Genomic DNA, 24231 nt, shown 5'->3' with positions numbered 1-24231 from the left:
TCAATGCAGTATCTTCAGAACTTTCCAAAGAACATGTTCCGTATGTGAATTTAGATTCCAGTGGGAATTAAAGAGTACCGGTAAGAATACAGTAACATGGAAAAGGTTTTGTGAAATAGTGGGGTGTCAGGTCAGTAATTTTAGGCTTCTAACTAGCTAATCAAGAAAGTAGAAGTATAATAGATATAGAATATTTGTATAATATTTAAAAATATGCTACAATTAGCAAATAGGCTAAAGTGTTGCTTTTTCCCTAGTTTCCCCCCCCCGCTATCTTCCTTACTTTTCTCAGCACAACTATGGAACAGTCTCTCATGCAGAGCCCCAATCCTGTTTGTTTTCTGGAAGATTACAAAAACCTGGCTGCTCCCTTAGGTATTAGGATTGAGGAGATATCAAACACACATAGGCAAGTATATAATTAAGAATAATGTGTGAAATTCCTCGGATTTTGTATTTTGTTATTTACTATATCCACTTTTAATTGCATTTTAATTTTTATTCGTGTGTGTTGTTAACCATCCAAAATTATATGTTTATGATGGGGAGCCATATAAATTTTATAAATAAATTTCTACAAATTAAATGGAATTTTTCCGTGTATGTAGAGCACTGTAAAAACATGTGCTTAGGTAATGTGAAAGAGCAATTAAGGACCTGATGAATGATACAGATGAGAGTTGATCCCTTATGCCAGAACAAAGAGCGCTAGATAACACTGACCCACTTTCTTTGCTTTTCTCTTAAAGACATATTATACTTTTTTAAATCTGAAAAAATATATTAATAATGATACCTTACCTCTGGATTTAGACTGAATGCTTTTGCTGGCTTTCCAACATAAAGAAAATCAAAAATGATTTCTTTCATTGCAAAATCCAAACGTTCCTGTAGCAAAATATATATTGCACATGAAAATATAATAACATTTGTTGCATCTCTAGTATAAATCTGAGTGAATGATCAGAGTTCTAAATTGACATAGAACTCCAACTTATTTTAAGAAGACCTCATTTATAACAAGACTTTCTACATAAACAATGAATGGAGATTATTGTGTATCTAGGATATTGTAAAGCAGAAGAAGACATAACTGTATCCCATGTAGAACTTAAATACCTCATCCTGACAGATATGTGATGGTATAATTGAGACTTATTAAATCCATTACCAGAATTTAGTGCAGTTTTCATATTCTATGATACTTCCAACTGACTATTTAAGCATGTTATGACTAAAGAGGCAAAACTCAGACACAATGTAAAACTTATCAATAAAACATTCCATTGCTTAAAAAAAATAAAAGTTTTTCAAACCTGTGCAATAAACTGTATAATTTTCACAAAAATGTTCAGAGGCATGTCTCGTGGTACCACACCTCGGGAACCTTTTGGAAAAAGGGTTGTGATGATTGTTATAAGCCGACTGTAAAATTAAAAAAACAACATTGTGACAATTCATTTCTTGCAATATAGCTTTATGCTACCTTAATCAAACTTTTGAAAATAGTTTAGAAAAATCCTACAGGAAAAATAATAATAATGGACAAAAATGTTTTCTCCAGATTAAAAGACAGAATGTCATTCTGCCCAGTGCATTCTAAGATTTGTTAAAATTGAGACAAAAAGAGACTCCCTGTGTCGTGTCAGGAATATACTGTAATACTGACGGCACAGCAAATGTGGTTAAATGAAAGGATAATTCCATAATGTAAATGTATATTTATCAAACTATAACCTACAAATATGCTGAGGATATATATCAAAATGTAACTCAGATATTTTATCTCTTCCTTTGCATTATATGGCACTAATTATACCCCTGGATTACTCTGAAAGTAGCTTTAGTGATTTGCTCACTATATGAGAAAAATTACATTGAAATTAAATATGAATATATAACTATACCTTTGGGTAGTTGTATTGCTTTCACATTTAATTCTAATCATATAAACCCATAACAGTCTGTAGAGAGATTCCAGTGCAACTCGAGCCATTTTTGGATCTTTGTTCTAAAAAACAACAACATGAATATACTGTAATCTTGGTTTATATTTCATATGGCTGCTAAATCTTAAGAAACCTATATTTTTATTCATAGAACCTGAAAAAGGACATTTTATTTGTAATGCATATATGACAACTATTAAGACTGACAAATCTACAAAATATGGATTATGGCCTTCTTTGGGTTGCTGCAAGAAAAGGAAAAAAATACATAGCAGACTTTATGCCAAGTATGATAGGAGAGACAAAGTATTTGGGCTATGTTCTCATGGCATGAACAATATGAGCTAAGCAATGATATTACAGAGAAAGAATTAGATACAGCATGCCGCATTTTTGTGGAATTGAGAAAATGAGAAGTATGTAACAGATCTGAATGAAGTAATTTTATGGAGTGCAGATGAGGAAGATACATGCACGACAGAAAAGATGAAGATAATGAATTAAAGCATCAAAATGTATGATACAGAATGAAGGGATTATATATATGTGTATGTGTGTGTGTATGTGTATCATGTATATGTGTGTGTATGTGTGTGTGTGTATATGTATATATAATATTATATATTATATAATATGAATGAAATCTTGAAAACTAAACTGAAGCTAATGCTGTAAATGTTTGAGTACACGGAGAAACATAATATGAAAAAAGTAATATTATGAATGCTGACAAATTATAAGGGTGCCCCCTATAAATGGTAAACTTGGAGAACTGCTAAAATTTGGATGATAAGTAAAATAATGCTATTATCATTCCCCTACACAGAGGGAAAGATAGCAATACAACATAAAAAATAAACAAATGTGCTACTTTCATATCAATTGGATTTGATAAAAGTAATGCATGGAGATCTGTCTCTGTAAGAGAGTGAAATAGAGGACAAACATTTAATATATTTAAAATTTATGATGTTTCCAGCTTGAAATATGTATGCTTGAATTCAACAGTTTGAGAAAGAATACTGTTTTTTCACTGTAGCAATGGGTAAGTTGAACATGTCTTAAAAGTGCAGAAGACTTCTCAGTCTTTGGAATCAGAAATATTCTTATTGGTCATGACTTTTAAGTTTTGAATGGATAGCTATGTCTTCAACTTTGTTTTGTCATCAAAGTCTAGCATCTACTGTAACTCTAAAGTGTGACAGAAGCCAAATAATCTGCTACACAAATACAACATTTTCATCTGGAGTGTCCTTTTAAAGCCAGATGAGCAAATTGACTTTAAAACAGATTTTTTAAAAAAATATATATGGCAAAATGTGAATATTTCATATCTCAAGCATATAACTGGTATATGACTTTTACATAAAAGTCAATGTTAACATTCAAAACATCACTTTAAAATGACAGGTAAAAGAAACTCTATTATTTACTGCATATTTAATCAAAATGCTTTTAACAAAGAAAATGGGACCTACCTTTTGCAAAGTAATTTATTCAATCTGTCAGCTTTTATATAAATATGTTTTACAATATTTTTATATACAGTTTTATAACATTAACTAGAAGGTGCACATTACAAAATGCACATCTCAATGGTCATGAAATATGAGACAGTGTACTGTCAATAAGCCAACAAAAAATAACTTGAGCTTGAGAATTACACAGGCTGGGTTTATTAAACTTGGTAAATCATAATGAAATGTGTTTGATTTTGTATTAGCATATGATCTATGAATCTAGCAATTGTTATTTGTAAACCAAGGTTTATAGCCTAATGTATTGTATGAACTCAGATAATTGCATTTCAGTGAACCATATGATTTAGTAAAGTGCATAAGAGAATCATATATTGCAGTATATTAAGATCTGTATCCTTTTCCTGTCATATTATGATACTATTATATGCAACTATGATAGATGGATTAATCAGACTTCACTCTCAGTGTGCCCAGGTAACTTACTTGAAAAAAGAGAAACCGGAAAAGGTTTGGAGAAGGGCAACAAGGAACAAAGTTGTATGATGAAAGATGAAGGAACTGAGCATGTTTAATTTTCAGAAGAGAAGTTGGAGAAGTAATATACTAGTAAAATACTGATTGAAATATAAGGTCAAAACATGCTTTTTCATGGATGCTCTAGAATGCTGTTTCATGGATGCAGGAGAGAATATGGATTCCATTTCAGAGAAGGTTTCATTGCAGTTATGTTCAACCAGTTATCCTGAACCTGGGTTCTCCTTCACTGGATGTATTTAAGCAGATGATATAAAACCATCTGTTGGGGATGCTTTTATTTGGATTCCTTCATTGAGCAGGAACTGAGGCTTAAACAGTTCTTTAACTCTGTGATTCAATACATATTCTATGACATAGAAGTTCTGCTAAGGATCTGTTAGGTTGCTTGATTGTCTCCTTTACATTTTGCTAGTTAAAAACAATACAATTATTTAGCTTTGTAACCAACCATCCTTTATAGAAATACCACAGAAATGTTCAGATTGAATCTAAGCAAAACGAGTCAACTTTTCAGTAAATAGTTTTTTTAATATAATTCAGATAGTATTTATGCAATAGGACCAACTGACAGTTTTTAAGCAATAGTGTTTTATTCAGCTAAGCATAAAAAGATAATAAACCTTGCTGTTAAATTTTGATTCTCACCAATCATAAGTCTATTTGTCATTAAAAGCTGTATTTCAGTTAATAAAGCTGGAAAGCTTAGCCATCCAAACAGCATATAAATATTTATGACATAAAAGGAGGAAGAGTGAGTTAAAAACTCGCCAGTCACCTTATATGACCTTTTCTGTTTCAAATATACCAATAGTGATGTTTATAGTGATTTTAGAGCTAAAATAGTGATTCTGAAAAACAAGAGGTAGTATCGGCAGGCAAGTTGTTGTAAAACTAGAAGAAAATCTTTGTTTACAGAAGACTAATCTTGGCATATGTTTTTGTTGTTAGTTGCAAAGTCATGTCAGACTCATAGCGACCCCATGGACAACGTTCCTCCAGGCCTTCCTGTCCTCTACCATCTTCTGGAGTCCATTTAAGCTCACGCCTACTGCTTTAGTGACTCCATCCAGCCACCTCATTCTCTGTCATCCCCTTCTTCTATTGCCATCAATCTTTCCCAGCATTAGGCTCTTCTCCAGTGAGTCCTTCCTTCTCATTAGGTGGCCAAAGTATTTGAGTTTCAACTTCAGGATCTGGACTTGTAAAGAGCAGTCAGGGTTGGTCTCCTCTAGGACTGACTGGTTTGATCGTCTTGCAGTCCAGGGGACTCGCAGGAGTCTTCTCCAGCACCATAGTTCAAAGGCTTCAATTCTTTGGCGCTCAGCCTTTCTTATGGTCCAGCTTTCACAGCCATACATTGCAACTGGGAAGACCATGGCCTTGACTATACACACTTTTGTTGGCAGGGTGATGTCTCTGCTTTTTAGTATGCTGTCTAGATTTGCCATAGCTTTCCTCCCCAGGAGCAAGCGTCTTTTAATTTCTTGGCTGCAGTTCCCATTTGTGGTGATCTTGGAACCCAGGAAAATAAATGTTTAGGACTATGCAAAACTCAGGATGGATTGGAGAGAAAATCAAATGAAGTTTATTCAAATAACATATTCCTAGCTGAGAGGAAGAAGACACACAAATATTTACACTGCAACATCTTTTGTAGGTCCCACTTGTCTTTTTTACCTTTCAAAGTACAAAGATTGTCATCCCTTTATTTTTAACAATTATGTTAAGTATTTTTCACAACTTTGTTAAGTAGATGTTAAAGAAAATAATTATATTTTCTTTTTAATAACCATATATTTAGTCTGGACTGCCTAAAGCAGGCATGTCAAACTGTCGGCCCATGGGCCAGATGTGTCATGCCAAAACCACGCCTACCCCATTGCCGGCAATGGGGAAAAAGTCCCAATTGCGCAACATCATGTGACAGCGCAAGTTTGACATGCCTGGCCTAAAGGCTTATATGTTTTAAACTCTTTTTATTGTTTTGCATTTGTAAGCAGTCCAGAGTCTGCCGGAGAGGGTAGCTATAATCAATTCTTCTTCTTCATCATCCTGTTAAATGTAGGATGTGGACTTCATAATTTTAAAAAGAGTAATCATCTTCTTATATTTACAAATGTACTTATAAGTACTAGTTCTATTTCAATGTACTCTAAGGTTAAAGGTACTTAATTATGACAGAGGTTCTATATCATATGAATGCATCCTGACTGAATCAGTATGCTATGTGCCCTTTATAATTAGTAGAGATATGGGCAACCATGTATTGATTTGCAAGGAAACCTCTAAATTAAGAATCCAAGATTGCACATGTAGTATTGGCAGATTCATGACACATATGCCCAGAGCTAACTACAGAGCAAACAAAAAATGATATACTAACTTTGAGATTGGACAGGCAGTTGTTGAGAAAAATATGCCATCTATTTAGAAAGAACTGTTTTTGACTGACACAAAGCAGGCAGGTTACAAGAGGATACAAAGCCTAAATAGGAGACAAAAGTAATATAAGATTATTTGAATGACAGCAAAGGAGAAATATAATTTATTAACAGATCCACAGTAAACATTAGAGCATTAGATCCACATTAAACTTCACAGCTCCATCTCCCCTCTGGCTTATATTAAATGCATCAGCCAATATAAACACAGAAAGTTTTTTTTAAAAAAGTTTCTCTTACAATTTTTAAAAGCTTAATTATTATGATTTTTTTGTGATCATTCCATATGAATGCACGGATATGTTTACCATTAAATAATAAAATACTTCTATCTAGCGCTATCCAGAACACTTGAAATGCAGCCCAACATTATGCAGCAACAGAGTGCAGAATAATGTAACATTCCAAGGACAAATTGCAGTAAACTGTAAATTATTGTACCAGTTAGATTTGTTGAATGTTAAGAATCTGCTGTCATGAAGCTATTAGATTAACAAACGCATTCATGGTAGTGACAAAAAAGCAGTTTGAGTTCTTCTTCAAATAACTGGTATTTTGTTCACCCTATTTTATATAATAATGATCCACTAAATAAATGTTTTTTCTTAGAACTGTATTTTATTTGGCTCTATTACTGGAAAAAGCTTAGCAAAATGGCTTGTCCCTTATAAGGTCACATAAATTTCTAACTTTCCTACAACACTTCAACTATATTATTTTCAGTTAAAAATATTCTTAAAGTTTCCTTTTCAATTAAAATATTGTAATAAAAAATAAAAGATTTCACAAGGTCAAGTGCAAAGGGGAAAGCTAAATGATCCAAAAAAGTTTTTTGTCCAACCTTTTGTCCTCTTCCAAATGTTCTACCTTGCACTTTGTTTAATGGGTTTTTTTCCCTTTCCCCTTTTTGTTTTGCTTAAAAGATAGAAAAGCAAAGTATGATTTATATGTACTCTGGAGAATGTCCACTACATTCAGTAAGATTTAAACACTCTCAGTATTAAAAGAACTATTTAAATCATAATCTTTCATCATTATTATCAAAATAAAATCAAATATGTTATTACAATCATTAATCAGAAAATTGTTTAAAATATAAATTACAGAACAAAAATAAAATTAGTTGAGGTCAGTTGATGTCATATCTTCACTACCACCCAATAACAGAGGGCAATTATCTTTGTTATGCCTTGGTTAGTGTCTCATAATAATCATTTAGTATAAAACATTTATGCTTTGCCTGGAACTCACTGGAAGATTGGTGCTCTATGGTACTTATAATTATTATCTTGTGTTCCTCTGATTCTGACATAAATTGTAAAACTAAATCTACTTCCTTCAACTTAAACTGTAATTTGAAATATTACAAAACACCTTTGATTTGAAGTCCCTTTGAAGTCCCATTCACTTTCAATTGATCTAGCCAATGGACAAGATCTAGTTAGAGAACCACATCTTATTTCAAGAGTTAAACATGTGTCTAAATTTTTCCAAATGACCTCAGTGATTACTTTCTTCACATTCATCATAATTATTTTCTGACACTGACCAAAACTCATACTATATTCATATTTGCAAAATGTACCATTGATACATTGTAACAACTGTTTAGCAAATTGAAGGGTTAATATTATCAATATAAATAAAATTGGAACAGTGCTAAGATTTACCATTCCCGCCCTATATTTATTGAGCCATTAATGAATGCAGAAGCTTCTCTCCATCCCTAACCAGGTCCTATACTCAGGATATTGAAAGTGTTTGTAGAAACCCAAGGCTTTGGAATAATTAACCCACAAAAGTAATATAATTGAATGAAAGATGGAAATGCTAAGATCTGGTGCATCATATTTTCATCTCTGCTATATCTTTTCAAAATGAAATGTCTATGCTACTGTTAAGTTCATACAAAGTATACATAGAGACAAGAAAGAAAATTATTGTTTTAAAAGAAGTCATATTGGCCTATTTATTAAGGATACCGATTATTTATTAACAAAACTTCATTACTTTTCACTGTTTAGTAACACACCCATTCTTCCTAGCCTTATGATAATCACCAGACATATCTCATGTAGACGTGAAATAATGGTGTGCTTTTTTAATAGCCAGAAATCCACAATGACTAAATATGACTGAAATATTGTACATAAAAACAGTTTATGCATATATTGAGAGACACATTAAAAATGACCTTTCAACAAATTATAATGAATCTAATGAGAAACAGAGATATAATTTTGGAAACATTTCAGAAAGCATTTTAAGAAAAAAATGCTGCCTAAAGACACTTTTCATAAAAGATATTAACCTCAACATTACTAACCAGTGAATGCTTCTTTCGTGAAGATAGTTCGAGTGTTGTATCATAGAGGCTTTCAACAAAGTTCCTCAGACAGGGAACATTCACTTCATTTTTAACAGCCTGGAGAGAGAGATATAAAGATGAAATTAAGTTTTACTTCAGATTTTCTAATATGTACAGCTTAGATACTCATAGAAGAGAATGCTGCCTACAAAGAGTCACCAGCTGAACAAGGGAAAACAAACTTAAATAGAATCAAGGGAAGGCACTGTGGGGCATCATAATTTTAGCAACTCTGATAGATCTATCTGTCCAAGATGGGATAGAAAGAATAAACACAGCATGCAGCTTGGAAGTTCTTGATCTGAATTTTGATCTGAACCCTGAAGTGAAATCTGTAGCCAAAAACCTCAGTAAGAGGATCAGCGGACACCTCTTACCTTCATCATATCTTAAATAATAATAATCTAACACAACTGTAGATATACTTTTAGCCCCAACCTTTATTTCTGTTTTGGATCCTTTCTTTGGCTAGCCTTGTGTTTTATTCAGAAATTTCCATTGGTGCAAAACAGAAGCAAACTGCGCTAATTTTGAAGTTTTAACACAGGTTGTTTATTTCTTTCTGGATACAGTGAATCACATAATTTACTACCTTTAAAGTTCTAAACAACTTGGGCCCAGGACACTGACAGAATACTTCTTATTGCAAGATTCCCATCATTTATTAACATAAACCACCAGAAGCCCATTTTCAGTGGAAGCTGTTCTGCCTATTTGCTATTTGGGGTCAAACTTTCTCTGTGGAAGCCCCAAGTCGCAATTCTCAGTGCAATACAAGAACTGCTGTCCATACTGGCCCTTAAGATGACTAAAACACACATCTTTCAATTAGCTTACAATTGAAATGCTTTGTTTTTAACTTTTGTTATTAATTTAGCTTTGGTAAAATGTTACTTTAATTCTATTTTAAGATCAGACTATAGTTGTAAAGTTGCATGTATTTTAACTTATTACTAGCTGTTGGATCCTTTGTGTACTAGCCAGGGACTTTGGTGATGGGTTAGTAATCAAACAAGAACTTACAGCAGCTACTGGGACAAGAATTTCAACAAACAAGCCTGCTAATGCATGTTTGATATCTTTGTCTTTAACTTCAAGAAAATAATGTGCACATTCCTAGAATAAACAAAAATAGAAAAGAAAGTTTCATAAATAAACAAGAATATTTATATTTTTGACAAAGCTACTACTTCTTTAAATATGCAACATTTTGCCTTCATCTTACTTGACAGTTTTATTTAAAAGGCAGTGCAAATTTATGCAAGTTTAATCAAAGGAGCTCCCAATGTATTCGAGGATCTTACGCCAAATTAAGTACAAAATAACAGAGAATAATAATCTGCCAAATACAAAAATATAAGCTAACATTATGAGTAATCAAATGAAAATAGTTTTTCAGTCATTATGATGTGATAGGCATATCTTATTCTCCAGTTTTTATTACTATCTGCCCTGTGAAATAAAAATCACATGTTCCTGAAATTCGTTATTAAATAAGCATTATGGAGCACTGAGGTGTCTTTATATAAGAAAAGGACAGCTTCCTCCTGATATGGAACTCTGCTACCTGCATGAACTGAAGGGAAGCTTCAAAATCTTCTACAGGGTACATTTTAATACGGAAGAATTTCATCCCCATGATTAGACTGATAATGCTTTGAACCATATAAGGATTCTGTTCTTTATGCCGCAGTTCTTTTAATTCTGCCATAAATTTCTTCTTCACAGCTGGAAATCTAAAAACAAGCAAAACGAAAATAAATTATGGTGATGCTTATTTCAAAGTACATATCTGACAGCAAGATGGATATTTATATCGTTTACTATGAATTATATTTTATACACTTGTGCGCCACCCAGAATGGCCTTGGAGTCAGATAGCATCTAAATTTAAATAAATAAAACCAATTACACAAAGTGAAATTTTTGTAATACCCAAGAGTTTTTTCTCTACATCTCCTACAAAACCTATGAAATATGTTATGGCAAGTGGAAAAGTCACCATCATACACATAGAAAATGAAGTCTCCAATGTTACATCTTAAATCAAATGTACACAATGCAATGTAACAAGTTCTAAATCTCCCATGCTATGAAACCTAAATATAAAGTTTTCCTTTTCAAAATGTAGCTTTGTAATGAAAGAGAGGTAACATTAGAACATAGGTTGTGTATAGTAATTCTCACTACCAATAATTTAAGGGGGAAACAGGGTGGCAAATTACCTGTAGCATTAAAATGACATTAATTATAGCAATTATTTATTAAATTAAAGATTAGATTATTAATATTCCCAAAAAACCATATAGACTTATTTAATCAAGGACAATCAATAACTAAACAGTGTTGTCACAACGTATTTCTCTTTTCAGCTTCCATTTCAATTATCCTGGGGGGAAAAAAGAGGAAAGAAATGGAAAGAAGAAAAATAAAAAATAAAGAAAAAGTAGGAATGGTGGGGAGGGGAAACCTTTGAAAGAATTAATTCATCTTTCTGGTTAGATCAGCCTACTTCTCCCTTGCAATCCATAAGATAGAATGTGCATTATTAAGGACATTTAAGAAACCTGGAGGTAACTTCACATCAATTCTGATTCTGGCACTCCTGGAAGATTATTCTGAGGAAACACTGTACTTAATTCTTGCACTTGAGCTTCCAAAGATAATACCAATGGAAGAAGGTTGTAACTTTTAGAATTGTCTAACTACTCAGAAACTACTTTCTGAGATCAGATAATTCTCTATATCAAAACCTAGTTTGATAAAACAAAGCATTTGTGAAGGGAAAGGATCTATTCCTACAAAGGATGAAAATTAGCATGTAGTCATGCATGTACACACACAAATATATACACAGAAAACTTCTCACTGAAGAAGCTGGCTTTCTGAGTGAAAGGTATCTAATGTTTTGATTATTTAAATATACTTACTTTGCTTGTGCTAGTACCCCTATTACCTCAGCATAGAGATCTGCAACAATGTGCATATTTCCAGTGTTGGGACCTAGGTACCTATTAAAAGTTAAGAAAATACAGAATTTTAAAACATTCATAAATACATTACACAGTAGGTTTAGCTTCATATGACCAATATTTTTAGGAATCCTTGAATGGACATACACACACACACACACATACACACACACACACACACACCCCTCAGTTTCCATATACTGGGTTTTGATTTTGTGTAGTTGAGTACCCAAATGTAGTGGCTTATGGCTTAGCTGTATGTGTGAACCCAGTTTAGTATATAAAGAGCATTACCTCCATAGTGTTGAAACCTGGCTTAGTTTATAAAGAGTAGTAACTCCATAAAAATCTAATTTTACACAAGTCATATGAATAAAATCAATCTTTATTATGGTCATGTACCAGCACAGGGTATAAGAAAGATATAGAGTCAGTAATAGACATGAAATATTTGATTTGCCAGACAAATCTTGTTAAGATTCACCACTATACTAGCAAAAGAGTAAGACTTCCCTATGATAAAGACTGATTAACTGGAAATAGGGGAAATGGTATGCCTGCATTATAGAATTAAACAGGAATTATCTATTTATCTGGGACTTACACAAATACTAAATTTATGAAGGGGCTCTTAAGCCCTAATATCAAACTTTCCTAAAGGAAGGTAGAACAGTTTACTGATTAAGAAAGTGACTTTTAAAAGGAAGTCCTGACTCCCAAAATTTAGACTCCCACATTCCTACCTCATAGCAAGGTCATGTTCTATACTGCCAGGGGTTAACTACTAAACCTAAGTAACTATTGATGTCAGTGTAGTCTAAATCCGTGGATTTAGGAAGGAACAAGTCTTACCCTTCTTTGTATTTAAAGTGCTTGAAAGCCAAATTAATAACATCATGTACCAAACCATCAATTACAGGATGAAGCTGAATCTGAAAAACAAATGAACAACCAGTTAACAAAATTCATACTTGAGGATGACTAATGGCAAGTATAGCCAACCACTACACGTTTCTGCTTTCTCCTCCAAAAGATAATACTCCTTAATTCTGACACACATGCACTATGTTGAGTTTTCAAGATTATTGTCCAAATGCTTATAAATGTGAAATAGGAAACACAGCAACAAACTGTAAACCACCAAATAGAAGTAATTTAATTAATTTGTTTTACCTATTGTTCCCCCACATTTAAAAGTACATTTTGCTAAAATTATGAAGCTTTCCTTCTAGAAAATGTATTTAGAATTAAGATACAATTCTTTCTTCCCATTATTTATACAGGAAAAACAGAAATGTCTTTCTATGACTCAACCTCCTTTAGAAAATGAAGCCTAATCTAGCAGATAAGAGATGAAGAAAAGTGGAAGACCAGAATGAAAAGACACCCGCCTAAACCGTAACCTGCTTTCATTCTCTGCTGAGTACATCAGAGAACATTATTTCACATTCTAGTCGATATACACGCACACACACACACGATTTGTAACTAAAGTGTGAATCCCAGAATCTTAAGATGCTATTTACAAAGTAATAAACCTTCAAAATTAATGTTTTGCAGTTTATGTGGAAACCCATAGCCGTTTATATACATTATTTCTTTATTTGAAAGGCTTACATACCTTTCCCTAGAAGAGTGAAAAACATATGTCATTAAAATTAAATATTAAAAATTTCAAAAATGACTTACCTGTTTCAATACTTCTATTAATACTAAAGAAAAAATAAAATCAATAGCAAGATCTCTTCTCTCCATTAAATAGTCTCGTTGCTGCTCATCACTTTAAAAATGAGAAAACATAATTAAAGTTATCTTGTCGTGAACAATGAAATATAAAATTAAACAGTTTTTAATTAGTCTATTTTAGGGTAAGGAGGTCAAAAATTCATCTGACAAGCTTTTAAGGTGTTTCAATACAATATTTACTCCTTTCATTTCCTATATCATTCCCTAATTTAAGAGATTTAGTTTCTGTTTATTTCCTCATTTAACTATTTCTAAACCCTCACTATTTCTATGTATCTCATATAAAAGTACAACCAGTAAGGCAATTGACATAAAACAGACATCAGTATTTACCAGTAGATAAAGAGCAGTGACAATTGCATTTATGTAAGGACGCATTTCACTAACAGGCTACCGTAGCCCAGGATTCAGATAATATCTCTGAAACAAGCAGTTCTAATGGTGCCAAACATAGCATAATGGTTTAGCCTGTAGTATCTATGGTTGGATTTACATTTCCTTCTATAGCTTACTTCTTTAACTAGGAAGAGCCACAGAGTACAGGCCGCTGATTTCCAACTTCTGCACTCTTTTTTGCACCCTTCTAAGGAAGCATTGATTGGCTCTGTCTATTCTCAACAGGAGTGAAGAGAATTCAACAGGAATTTAAATTCAACAGGAGTAAAGAGAATTCCACAGAATTGCAAAGAATTCCAATTCTTCATTATGCTTTGACAGGATTGGAGAATGAAAGCCCTCAAACTATTGCCTGAAGGAAATCTTTTAACACACCCACAAATATTGTCTGAAGCAAATCCTTTAAAGCTAAATTCTATATAGAAGCAGGGGTTTTGTTTTTAGTTTTTACAAAAAACCCATAAAACAGAAGTAGCAATCAAAAAAGTTTTCCAGGTGCATACCTTTTGGATTTTGTGCTTGTTCTTGGTCTGTATTCATGAGATTCATCTTCAATGCCATTTTGTCTTTTATACCAATCAAACAAAGTGCGCAGGATAGAAGGTAGACAATACTCTGAAAGAGAGCTCATTGAACTAATTACCTATAGGAAAATGCATAAAAATAAAAAAACATATTTAGGTACAGTCTACTAAAAATATACTGCAATCATTAATCAATTCTCTTTGAGATGGGTTTGGATGAGAGAGAGTGACTGTTACCCAACAGGCTTTCATAGCTAAAGCAGAAATAAAACTCAGGATTTCCAGCTTTCTAGCCTGGTGCCACTAGACCTAACCACTAGACCAAACTGGCTGGTTTAGTAATATTTTGTTTTGATTGGGACATGGCATGCCTTTAAAATCTGTATGGTGAGAGCTAAAGTTTAAGATTTATATAAGGCATGACTGCCCCAAATCAGTCCTGATTATTTAATGAAGTATTCACACAATTGACTCTGTATTCCCTTTTTTAACTAACTGAACTGGAGATGGTTTAATTGTTCATACTAGCACATCCCATGTTGGATGACTTTATGAAATAAATGAACAAAATGATATACATGAAGTGATAAAATTCAATTGTAAAGATTTGCTTTACAAATCTGATACTGAAATACTTTTTTAAACAGAGCTATAGTCTCTTGAAGGATGTACAAACTTTTAACAACTGAATTATATTAACAAATCTGGAAAGTTCAAACCAAAACTATAAAAGGTCAAATCAGACCATATAATTAAATATTCCGACTTGTAAATTTCACTTACAGCAACTAGTGGTCTAAAGCCAGCCATTAAAAAATATTTGGTCATACAGTATGTCCAATAAACACAGACTATTAGAATAAATAAATACATAATAAACATGTTGCCTTAATTTAATTTAGACTACTGTATATTCATTTATATTATTTATTTAGTACATATTCTCCTTTCTTCCAGGAGCTCAAAGTAGATATATTTCATTTCCATGGTGAAATAAATTGTAAAGTAGGTATAGTTGAGAGAAAGCAAGAAAGCTTAGTTAACCAGTAATAAAACCAAATCTTTTTTATGGTCAAAAATAAAGAGGAGGGTAGCATAAGGAGGGTAGGGTATAATTTTTTTTAAAAAAAGGATCAGAATAAAAAAAATCAAAAATTAGATATCAATGTTAAATGTAGAACTAAAAGTATTTTTAAAAATCTAAAAAGAATCTAAGAGGAAGAATAGGAAGAGTAGGTCAGCACAGAGGAACATGGCAAATCTATCACAGTACAGAACACTCTAGAATGACAAAGTGCTCATTAAAACTGGTTTATGGCACAGGTTATCTTCTGACAGATTTTAAGTATCTGGCAACATTGTATGTTGTTGCAGGATTAGTATCTGCAAGCAACAAGGAAGTATAAAATTATTCTGTGTACTCTGGGTATTTATGAAATTATAGTGAGTGAGGCTAGTATAAATGGTTTCTGTAGTAGAAAGAAGCACGGAGAAGCTTGTTTCCAGAGTCCCAGGGGCACTGTCTCACTGTTCTGAACCAGCCCTCTTCTCGCACCCCTAATCAAAAGAAGAGTCTGGAAAGCGTCCAAGACCAAAAGGCTTCTGCCAAGTTTTAATTACACTGTTACAAGAATACAAGAGCTTGACTTCTCAAACGGAAAAGTTGCTTTCAGCAACCAGCCCCTCCCCAAACACTTCTTTTATAGAGAGCTCAGGGCGTGGTCTCCCTGTGCCTCCTCCCGAGGAGTCCCATAGCCTTTCTTTGTTTGTCCCTGCTCGTCTGCCTCCTGCGTCGGGCGTCCTTGAACAGGGCCAGCTGTGGGTCATCATCCTCCGCACTCTCGGGCTCACACAGCTGAGAAGAGGTTCCCGGCTGAGGACTCTGCAAAGTCTCCAAATCATCATCAGCCGGTTCGTTTCCCTCCTCCCCCACATCTGAGTCCTCCGATACATCGGACCCGGCTGTCGGACCCACAGGCTGGCCCTGAGTCACAACACTATCCCGCACCGCAGGGCCCTTCCCCCGGGTCTGCCGATCCGGATGCGGTCGGGATGGGAACTGTTCGTGAAACGCAGTCACCAACGCAGGGGCATGAACGGCGGTCGCGTCTTCCCATGTGAAGTCCTCCGGCCCGTACCCTTTCCACTCGATCAGGTACTGGAAGCGACCTTTCAGCCAGCGGGAATCCCTGATGCTGGCGACCTCGTACTCGGGGGTGCTGTCGCCATCACGAGGTCCTGATGGGGGAGGTTCCGCTTGGCGAAGTGGACAAGCCGGTTGTTCGGGGACCAACAAGGACCGATGGAAGACGGGGTGCACGCGCAGGGAACGTGGCAGAGTTAAACGATAGGCGACCGGGTTGATGACGGCCTCGACTGGGAACGGTCCAAGGTAACGGTGGTCCAGCTTCCTCGCCGGCCGAGTGGATGGTAGGTTCCTGGTGGACAGCCAGACCCGATCCCCCACCGATAATGGAGGCGTATCCCTTCTCGACCGATCGGCGAACCTCTTGTAGTCGGCCTTGGCCTTCTCCAGCTGCCGTCGCACCAACCGATGGATCGCCTGTAACTCCGCCATGAATTCGTTCGCTGCCGGCTCCGGTGAGTCCACGGGAGAAAGGGGGAAAAACCGAGGGTGATAACCCACATTGGCCAAGAACGGTGTCATCTGCGTGGAGGTGTGCTGCGAGTTGTTAAAGGCAAACTCGGCTATGGCCAAATAGTCCACCCAATTGTCCTGCTGCAGGTTAACGTAGCAGCGCAGATACTGCTCCAAAATGCCGATGACCTTCTCGGTACCCCCGTCGGTCTGAGGATGATGCGCGGACGAGAGGCAAACCTTAATGTCCAACGCCCGCATCAACTCCTGCCAGAAGCGGGCTGTAAACTGGGCCCCCCTATCGGAGACGACTCTATCGGGAAGGCCGTGCAGCCGGAACACCTGTTGGATGAACATGCGACTAGTGGCGCGAGCTGACGGTAAGCCGCGACAGGGGATGAAGTGCGCCATCTTGGTCAACATGTCCACCACCACAAACACTGTCGTGAAGCCGGAGGATGGGGGTAGATCCGTCAGAAAGTCCATGGACACAGCCCCCCAGGGTCTCTTGGGCGTTGGCAAAGGCTGCAGTAAACCAGGCGGGGCCCCTGTCGCTGACTTGGCCTGCCTGCATGGGACGCAGGAGGTGACATAAGACTGGACATCGTGTCGGACTCGGGGCCACCAGAATGTACGGGAGACCAGGTTCAGAGTCTTGAACAGGCCAAAATGCCCCGCAGCCGGGTTATCATGACATTGGCTGAGGACGAGTCCCCTGAGTGGCCCTCCTGGAACATAGAGCCGGTCACGATAATACAGGAGTCCATCCGTGACCGACCAAGGCGAATCTGGCCCCACCTCTTCCTTCCGCTGAGCCACCCACGCCTCCTGCTGCTGCGCCTCCCGGATCCGAGCCCGTATATCCACCGGCTCCCGCACCGCAGCAAAAGACTCGACGGGGATCACGGTCCTGGGCGGAAGCTTGTCTTCCACTCGGGTGTACTCGGGCTTCCTGGACAGAGCATCCGCTCTCTGGTTGTGCCCGCTTGGTATGTACCGCACCCGGAAGTCAAACCTCGCAAAGAAGAGGGACCACCGGATCTGGCGTTGGTTCAAATTCCGAGCGGTCTGCAGGCTTTCCAGATTCTTGTGGTCCGTCCGGACCTCGATTTGATGCCGTGCCCCCTCCAGATGATGCCTCCAAGCCTCGAACGCCGCCTTGATGGCCAGCAGCTCCTTCTCCCAGATGGTATAGTTGCGCTCCGAGGGATTCAATTTCCGTGAGTGATACGCGCAAGGGAAAAGGGTACCGTTGGGCGTCGCTGCCTGGAGTAACACGGCCCCAATGGCAATGTCGGAGGCGTCCGCCTCCACGACAAACGGCCGTTGCGGGTCAGGATGCTTCAAGATGGGCTCCTTCATGAAGGCGTCCTTCAAAGCTTGGAACGCCTGTTGTTCGGGGGCGTTCCACTGGAACCGAGTCTTCTTCTGCAGGAGCCGGGTGAGGGGGGCTGTCAAGGCAGCAAAGCCAGGGATGAATGTCCGATAGTAGTTGGCAAATCCAAGAAGTCGCTGAATATCCTTCACGCGACGCGGGGGTTGCCAACTCTGCAACGACTCAACTTTACTCGGTTCCATGGCGATGCCCTCAGGAGAAATGCGGTGACCCAAGAAATCAATGGTCACCTGGTAGAACTGGCACTTCTCCAACTTGGCAAACAGCCGATGTTTCCGGAGGCGCTGCAGGACCTGACGGAGATGCTGATGATGCGCTTCACGCGACGGGGAGTAAATCAGGATGTCGTCCAGGTAAATCACAACAAACTGGTCCAACAGATCCCGAAAGATGTCATTCATAAAATGCTGAAACACAGCGGGGGCGTTGGTCAGGCCAAACGGCATCACCGTGTACTCGAAATGTCCATAGCGAGTACCAAACGCCGTCTTCCACTCATCACCCGGCCGAACCCTGACGAGGTTGTAAGCTCCACGCAGGTCCAGTTTCGTGAAGATCTTAGCCTCCCGGAGTCGGTCCAAGAGCTCGGGGATGAGGGGCAGCGGGTAGCGGTTACGCACCGTGATAGCATTGAGTTTCCGGTAGTCACAGCAAAGCCGTAACTCGCCCGACTTCTTTTTGACGAAGAGCACGGGCGCAGACACTGGCGAGGACGAGGGCCGGATGAAACCACGAGCCAAGTTCTTCGTCAGGAAGTCCCGCAATGCAGCCAACTCGGGCTCCGACATGGAGTATAAACGCCCCACTGGGAGAGGCGCATCAGGGACTAGGTCAATGGAGCAGTCGTAGGGCCTGTGCGGGGGTAATTGGTCCGCCTCTGACTCGCTGAACACGTCAGCAAAGTCGGACAGTTCGGGAGGCAAGGAAACCCCTGGGGAACCCTCCACCTGGCCGGCACAGATATGGCGGGTGTGGTCCACGCACTGCAAACTTGGGAAGGTGACCAAGTTCTGAGACCAATAGATCTGTGGATCATGCGCCCGGAGCCACGCCAGTCCCAAGACCACGGGGAAGTGCAGATCCGAAGTGACGTAGAACTGAATGGCCTCCACATGGGTACTGATGGCCATACACACGGGTTGCGTGGCGGCCGTGATAGGCCCGGACAGGAGCACTCGACCATCGATAGTCTCCACAAGCATGGGCGGATCCACTGGACACTGGGGAACAGCCCATTTGGCCACAAAGGCCGAATCCATAAAGTTAGTGGTAGCCCCAGAGTCAATTAAGGCATGGACCGGAATCCCCTCTGGCTTGCCAGGAAGGATCAGTCGTGCCTCCAAAATCAAATGCCGTGGAGGTTCACAGGCACCGTCGGAACAACGTCGCTCGGTGTGGATGTTGTGGGTCGCCCGATCTTTCACACCGTCTAGATCGGGCTCGGGCCGTTTCCCGATAGCAAAGCAGGGGACTTTCTCGGGGCAGGCTTGGTCACTGACGCCCGCTGACGCTTCTTCGGGCAAGAAGCAGCCAAATGTCCAGGGTCCCCACAGTAAAAACACAACCCCTCCGATCGTCGTCTGTCCATTTCCGTCACCGATAGACGGGACCTGGCGGCACCCAGCTCCATTGGCTCCTCCCTCTGGACTGGGGGCTCACGCACAACAGGGGCGGCAGGGGTCTGTGGGGTGGCACGGCGACTCTTACGCTGCTGCAGCCGGGCATCGATCCGCAGACAAAGATGGATCAGCCCATTCAGGTCTGAGGGAATGTCCACGCGGGCCAGCTCATCCAACATCTCCTCTGACAAGCCATCCTGAAAGGCATCCACGAGCGCAGCCTCATTCCAGGCGGAATCCTGGCTAAGCAGCCGGAAATCGCTGATATAGGCCTGTAGAGGGCGCTGACCCTGCCTCAAAGCTTTCAGGCGTCGGGTGGCCGTCTGCGCCTTAATCGGGTCCTCGTACATGAGGCGCATATGGTCACAAAACCCCCCAAAGTTATCCAACAAAGGGCTAGGCTGTGCCAACAGAGGCGTGCCCCAACGAGCTGCATCTCCCGACAGAAGGCTCAATACGAATCCCACCTTATCTCGGTCAGTGGGGAAATCAGCTGCTCTCACGCTGATATAAAGCTGGCATTGTCCCAGGAAGGCAGGAAACAGTTCTGGTTTACCAGCAAATTTATCCGGCATAGCTATCTGACATTTCCTCCTGGGTGGGGGGGCAGCATGTACCTGAGCCTGCAGTTGTGCCACCTGAGTGGCCAGCAAGGTGAGTTGCTGGTTGAGCTGGGCATTCTCGGCAAGAAGCTGCTCCATCGTAGTATTAAGGGGTGGGTGGCTGAAAGCAAACTGTTCTGAACCAGCCCTCTTCTCGCACCCCTAATCAAAAGAAGAGTCTGGAAAGCGTCCAAGACCAAAAGGCTTCTGCCAAGTTTTAATTACACTGTTACAAGAATACAAGAGCTTGACTTCTCAAACGGAAAAGTTGCTTTCAGCAACCAGCCCCTCCCCAAACACTTCTTTTATAGAGAGCTCAGGGCGTGGTCTCCCTGTGCCTCCTCCCGAGGAGTCCCATAGCCTTTCTTTGTTTGTCCCTGCTCGTCTGCCTCCTGCGTCGGGCGTCCTTGAACAGGGCCAGCTGTGGGTCATCATCCTCCGCACTCTCGGGCTCACACAGCTGAGAAGAGGTTCCCGGCTGAGGACTCTGCAAAGTCTCCAAATCATCATCAGCCGGTTCGTTTCCCTCCTCCCCCACATCTGAGTCCTCCGATACATCAGACCCGGCTGTCGGACCCACAGGCTGGCCCTGAGTCACAACACTCTCCAAGTATGGAATCTTCCTGAATCTATATCAAGGATATCTAAGGGAAGAGTCAGTAGAGTTTTTTTCAGCTGCACAAACAATCAGTGTCGAATGAAGAAGCTAAAATAAAAATGAAGATTGCCCAAATCAATGCCTTTTGGAAGACAGAAAATAAAATGGTTTGTCCTTCAACCTTAAGATATATCTAAAGCTTTTGTTGTTGTTAGCTGTGAAGTCATATCCGACCCATCGCGACCCCATGGACAACGTTCCTCCAGGCCTTCCTGTCCTCTACCATCTTCTGGAGTCCATTTAAGCTCACGCCTACTGCTTCAGTGACTCCATCCAGCCACCTCATTCTCTGTCGTCCCATTCTTCTATTGCCCTCAATCTTTCCCAGCATTAGGCTCTTTTCCAGTGAGTCCTTCCTTCTCATTAGGTGGCCAAAGTATTTGAGTTTCAGCTTCAATCTAAAGCTTTAATGAAACTGAAATAGTAATTGTAGTCCCCTTTCTTTTTCTTAAACCTTATCCCAACCTCACATTACAAATTTCTTCCCATTTCCTGTGCATTTGCTGATCCTTGGTAATGGAATTTTGCAAGTACTGAGATTTTTCTTGATAAGTGAAGAATGACCATTTCTTTCTCTGAATGCCTCATCTCTCTCTCATTTGTTCCTGCTTTTCTCATTTGGCAGGTTTACAATGTCAGCTGCCTGTTGGCTGTACTTTCAGTAAAATTCTGAGTGGATATAGATTTTCACCTGATGATTATGGTGATAACCCATAGAGCCCTTCTACAAGGGAAGTGGGCAGTTATGAAGTCTGACATATAAACAAATTAACTTTTGCCACATGGTTTTTCATCAATATTCTCCTATTTTCATCACTGGGTATGTCGTCCCAATGGTCTATTAGTAAGATAATTGTTATAAATATATTATTGATTTGAAGAAGCAGCTGCATGGGTCTCAGCTTGGTGTATGTATAACTTACAGGTATGCAGCTTCACCTGTTAATGCCTAATTTATTGAACAGTGCTGCCCAGTGTAATGTAAACTAAATACATATAGGCTGTGTGTAATTTAGAATATTACCACAGTGTCTCCTTAGCTTTTTAATTTTTTTTGGTCATTGGTCTTATACGGCAGGAAGGAAGGGTGGAATTTACAGAGACCGACTCTTAGAATACAGGAAGGGAGGAACGTCTATGTCAGTATGCTGGTTACTCAACCCCTCCATTTATTGGAATCACAGCCAGTATGAGAAGAATTCTAGCTCTGTGTTACTACTGAAAGCGAGTGTGCAGATGTACAAATAGATCCTTGTTATACAAGATGATCATGTTCTTCCAACCTGAATGAACTACAGAGCATGCAGCTTGAGATACCCACCCTACACAAGCAAACGCCCTGCTAGCCGGGCATTGAAAACAGTCTATACAAATATACTTTTCATAATTTTTTTTTGAAAGAATTTGAAAAATAAGTCACCTAAAGTATTTTTGCTCTGACATAAGTAATAATAAAAAGGTTATTGATCTGTCAAATCAGAATATAAACTACTATATATCTTTATTAATTTTATTATTAGTAGGGATAGGCAATTCATTTGTACAGGTATAGTATAGGGGGTACCTTGCTCAACTGTAGTAACTGTGAGAGGGATCTCGGAGTCCTAGTGGACAATCACTTAAATATGAGCCAGCAGTGTGCTGCAGCTGCCAGAAAAGGCAACACAGTGCTAGGCTGCATTAATAGAGGGATAGAATCAAGATCCATGTGAAGTGTTAATACCACTTTACAATGCCTTGCTACGGCCACACTTGGAATACAGCATCCAGTTTTGGACATCACAATGTAAAAAAGATGTTGAGAAAGAGTACAGAGAACAGCAACAAAGATGTTTAGGGGACTGGAGGCTAAAACATATAAGGAACAGTTGCTGGAATTGAGTATGTCTGACTCTAGTTTAATGAAGAGAAGTTTGAGGGGTGACATGATAGCAGTGTTCCAATATCTCAGGAGTTGCCACAAAGAAGCTATTCTCCAAAGCACCTGAAGGCAAGACAAGAAGCAATGCATGGAAACAACCTAGAATTAAGGAGAAAATTCCTGACAGTTAGAACAATTAATCAGTGGAACAACCTGCCTCCAGAAGCTGTGAATGTTCCAACACTGAAAGTTTTTAAGAAGAGACGGGACAGCCATTTGTCTGAAGTGGTATAGGGTTTCCTGCCTGAGCAGGGGGTTGGACTAGAGGACCTCCAAGGACACTTCCAACATCATCATCATCATCGTCGTCGTCATTGTTGTTATTATTATTATTTGGAGACCTTCTTCACACAGTGATAGAAGTACGCCTCTGAACCATTTCTCAAAACAAAGGGCACCACATTGTTTCTAATTGCTCTACTTTTCAAAAGTACTCAGACAATATGATGCATCCTTTATCTATCTGTTGAGCTTGAAACGGGATGTAGTAACTCAACACTTTGCGAAGCACTCCTCCAAATGGTTTGCACATGCCTAAGAACCAAGCTAGAAATGGCAAGCACAGGCCTTAGGCAACTCCAAGATCTTGCTCCTTTTGTAGGCCACATTGCAAACTTTGTCCACAGTATGTGACCACAGACTTCATGCACAAACCTGTAGGGCTCACACCACCATGGCCTGATGCTCCTGCTTCTGTCACTGTGGCATGCTTGCCCCCCAAAGAAATATCCACTGCACAGCACAATTATTTCTTTACTGGTACAACTTTCCCAGTAACAGCTGTCTTACATTTTAATGAGACAGGAAAACTTTGATAGTCACTGAACTGTTGCTAAGGTTGTTATAAAACTAATAATGAATTAACTTCCTTAAACAAGTTGAATAAGATTTGAATATAAAGTTGCTTTTAACCAACATATGGAATAAAAGTGTGCATCTTTATAGAGACAGAGAGAGAGAGGAGGAGGAAGAAACCAAAAATAAATAAAAGTCCAGAACATTTATGAAATCAATTTTAAACT

The 24231-nt window shown here is 39.0% G+C and overlaps 1 protein-coding gene across 2 annotated transcripts in view; it reads right to left on the bottom strand.

The window, feature by feature from the left end:
* The window catches only part of FRY (FRY microtubule binding protein), a 169122-nt gene that overhangs the window by 94459 nt on the left and 50432 nt on the right, over window positions 1-24231 (bottom strand). For both annotated transcript variants that reach the window (XM_083362441.1, XM_083362442.1), the window contains exons 4-14: window positions 14394-14533; window positions 13438-13528; window positions 12601-12680; window positions 11707-11787; window positions 10344-10512; window positions 9800-9892; window positions 8735-8833; window positions 6351-6452; window positions 1908-2011; window positions 1317-1425; window positions 802-888 (exon numbers count right to left, since the gene is read on the bottom strand). In XM_083362441.1, coding sequence (XP_083218567.1) covers window positions 802-888; window positions 1317-1425; window positions 1908-2011; window positions 6351-6452; window positions 8735-8833; window positions 9800-9892; window positions 10344-10512; window positions 11707-11787; window positions 12601-12680; window positions 13438-13528; window positions 14394-14533 — 1155 coding nt within the window. The remainder of the gene's footprint in view (window positions 1-801; window positions 889-1316; window positions 1426-1907; window positions 2012-6350; window positions 6453-8734; window positions 8834-9799; window positions 9893-10343; window positions 10513-11706; window positions 11788-12600; window positions 12681-13437; window positions 13529-14393; window positions 14534-24231) is intronic.

The sequence above is a fragment of the Vipera ursinii genome (genome assembly GCF_947247035.1).
Source record: "Vipera ursinii genome assembly, chromosome: 4".
NCBI classification, from domain to species: Eukaryota; Metazoa; Chordata; class Lepidosauria; order Squamata; family Viperidae; genus Vipera; species Vipera ursinii.
This window is presented reverse-complemented; position numbering and strand designations above follow the sequence as displayed.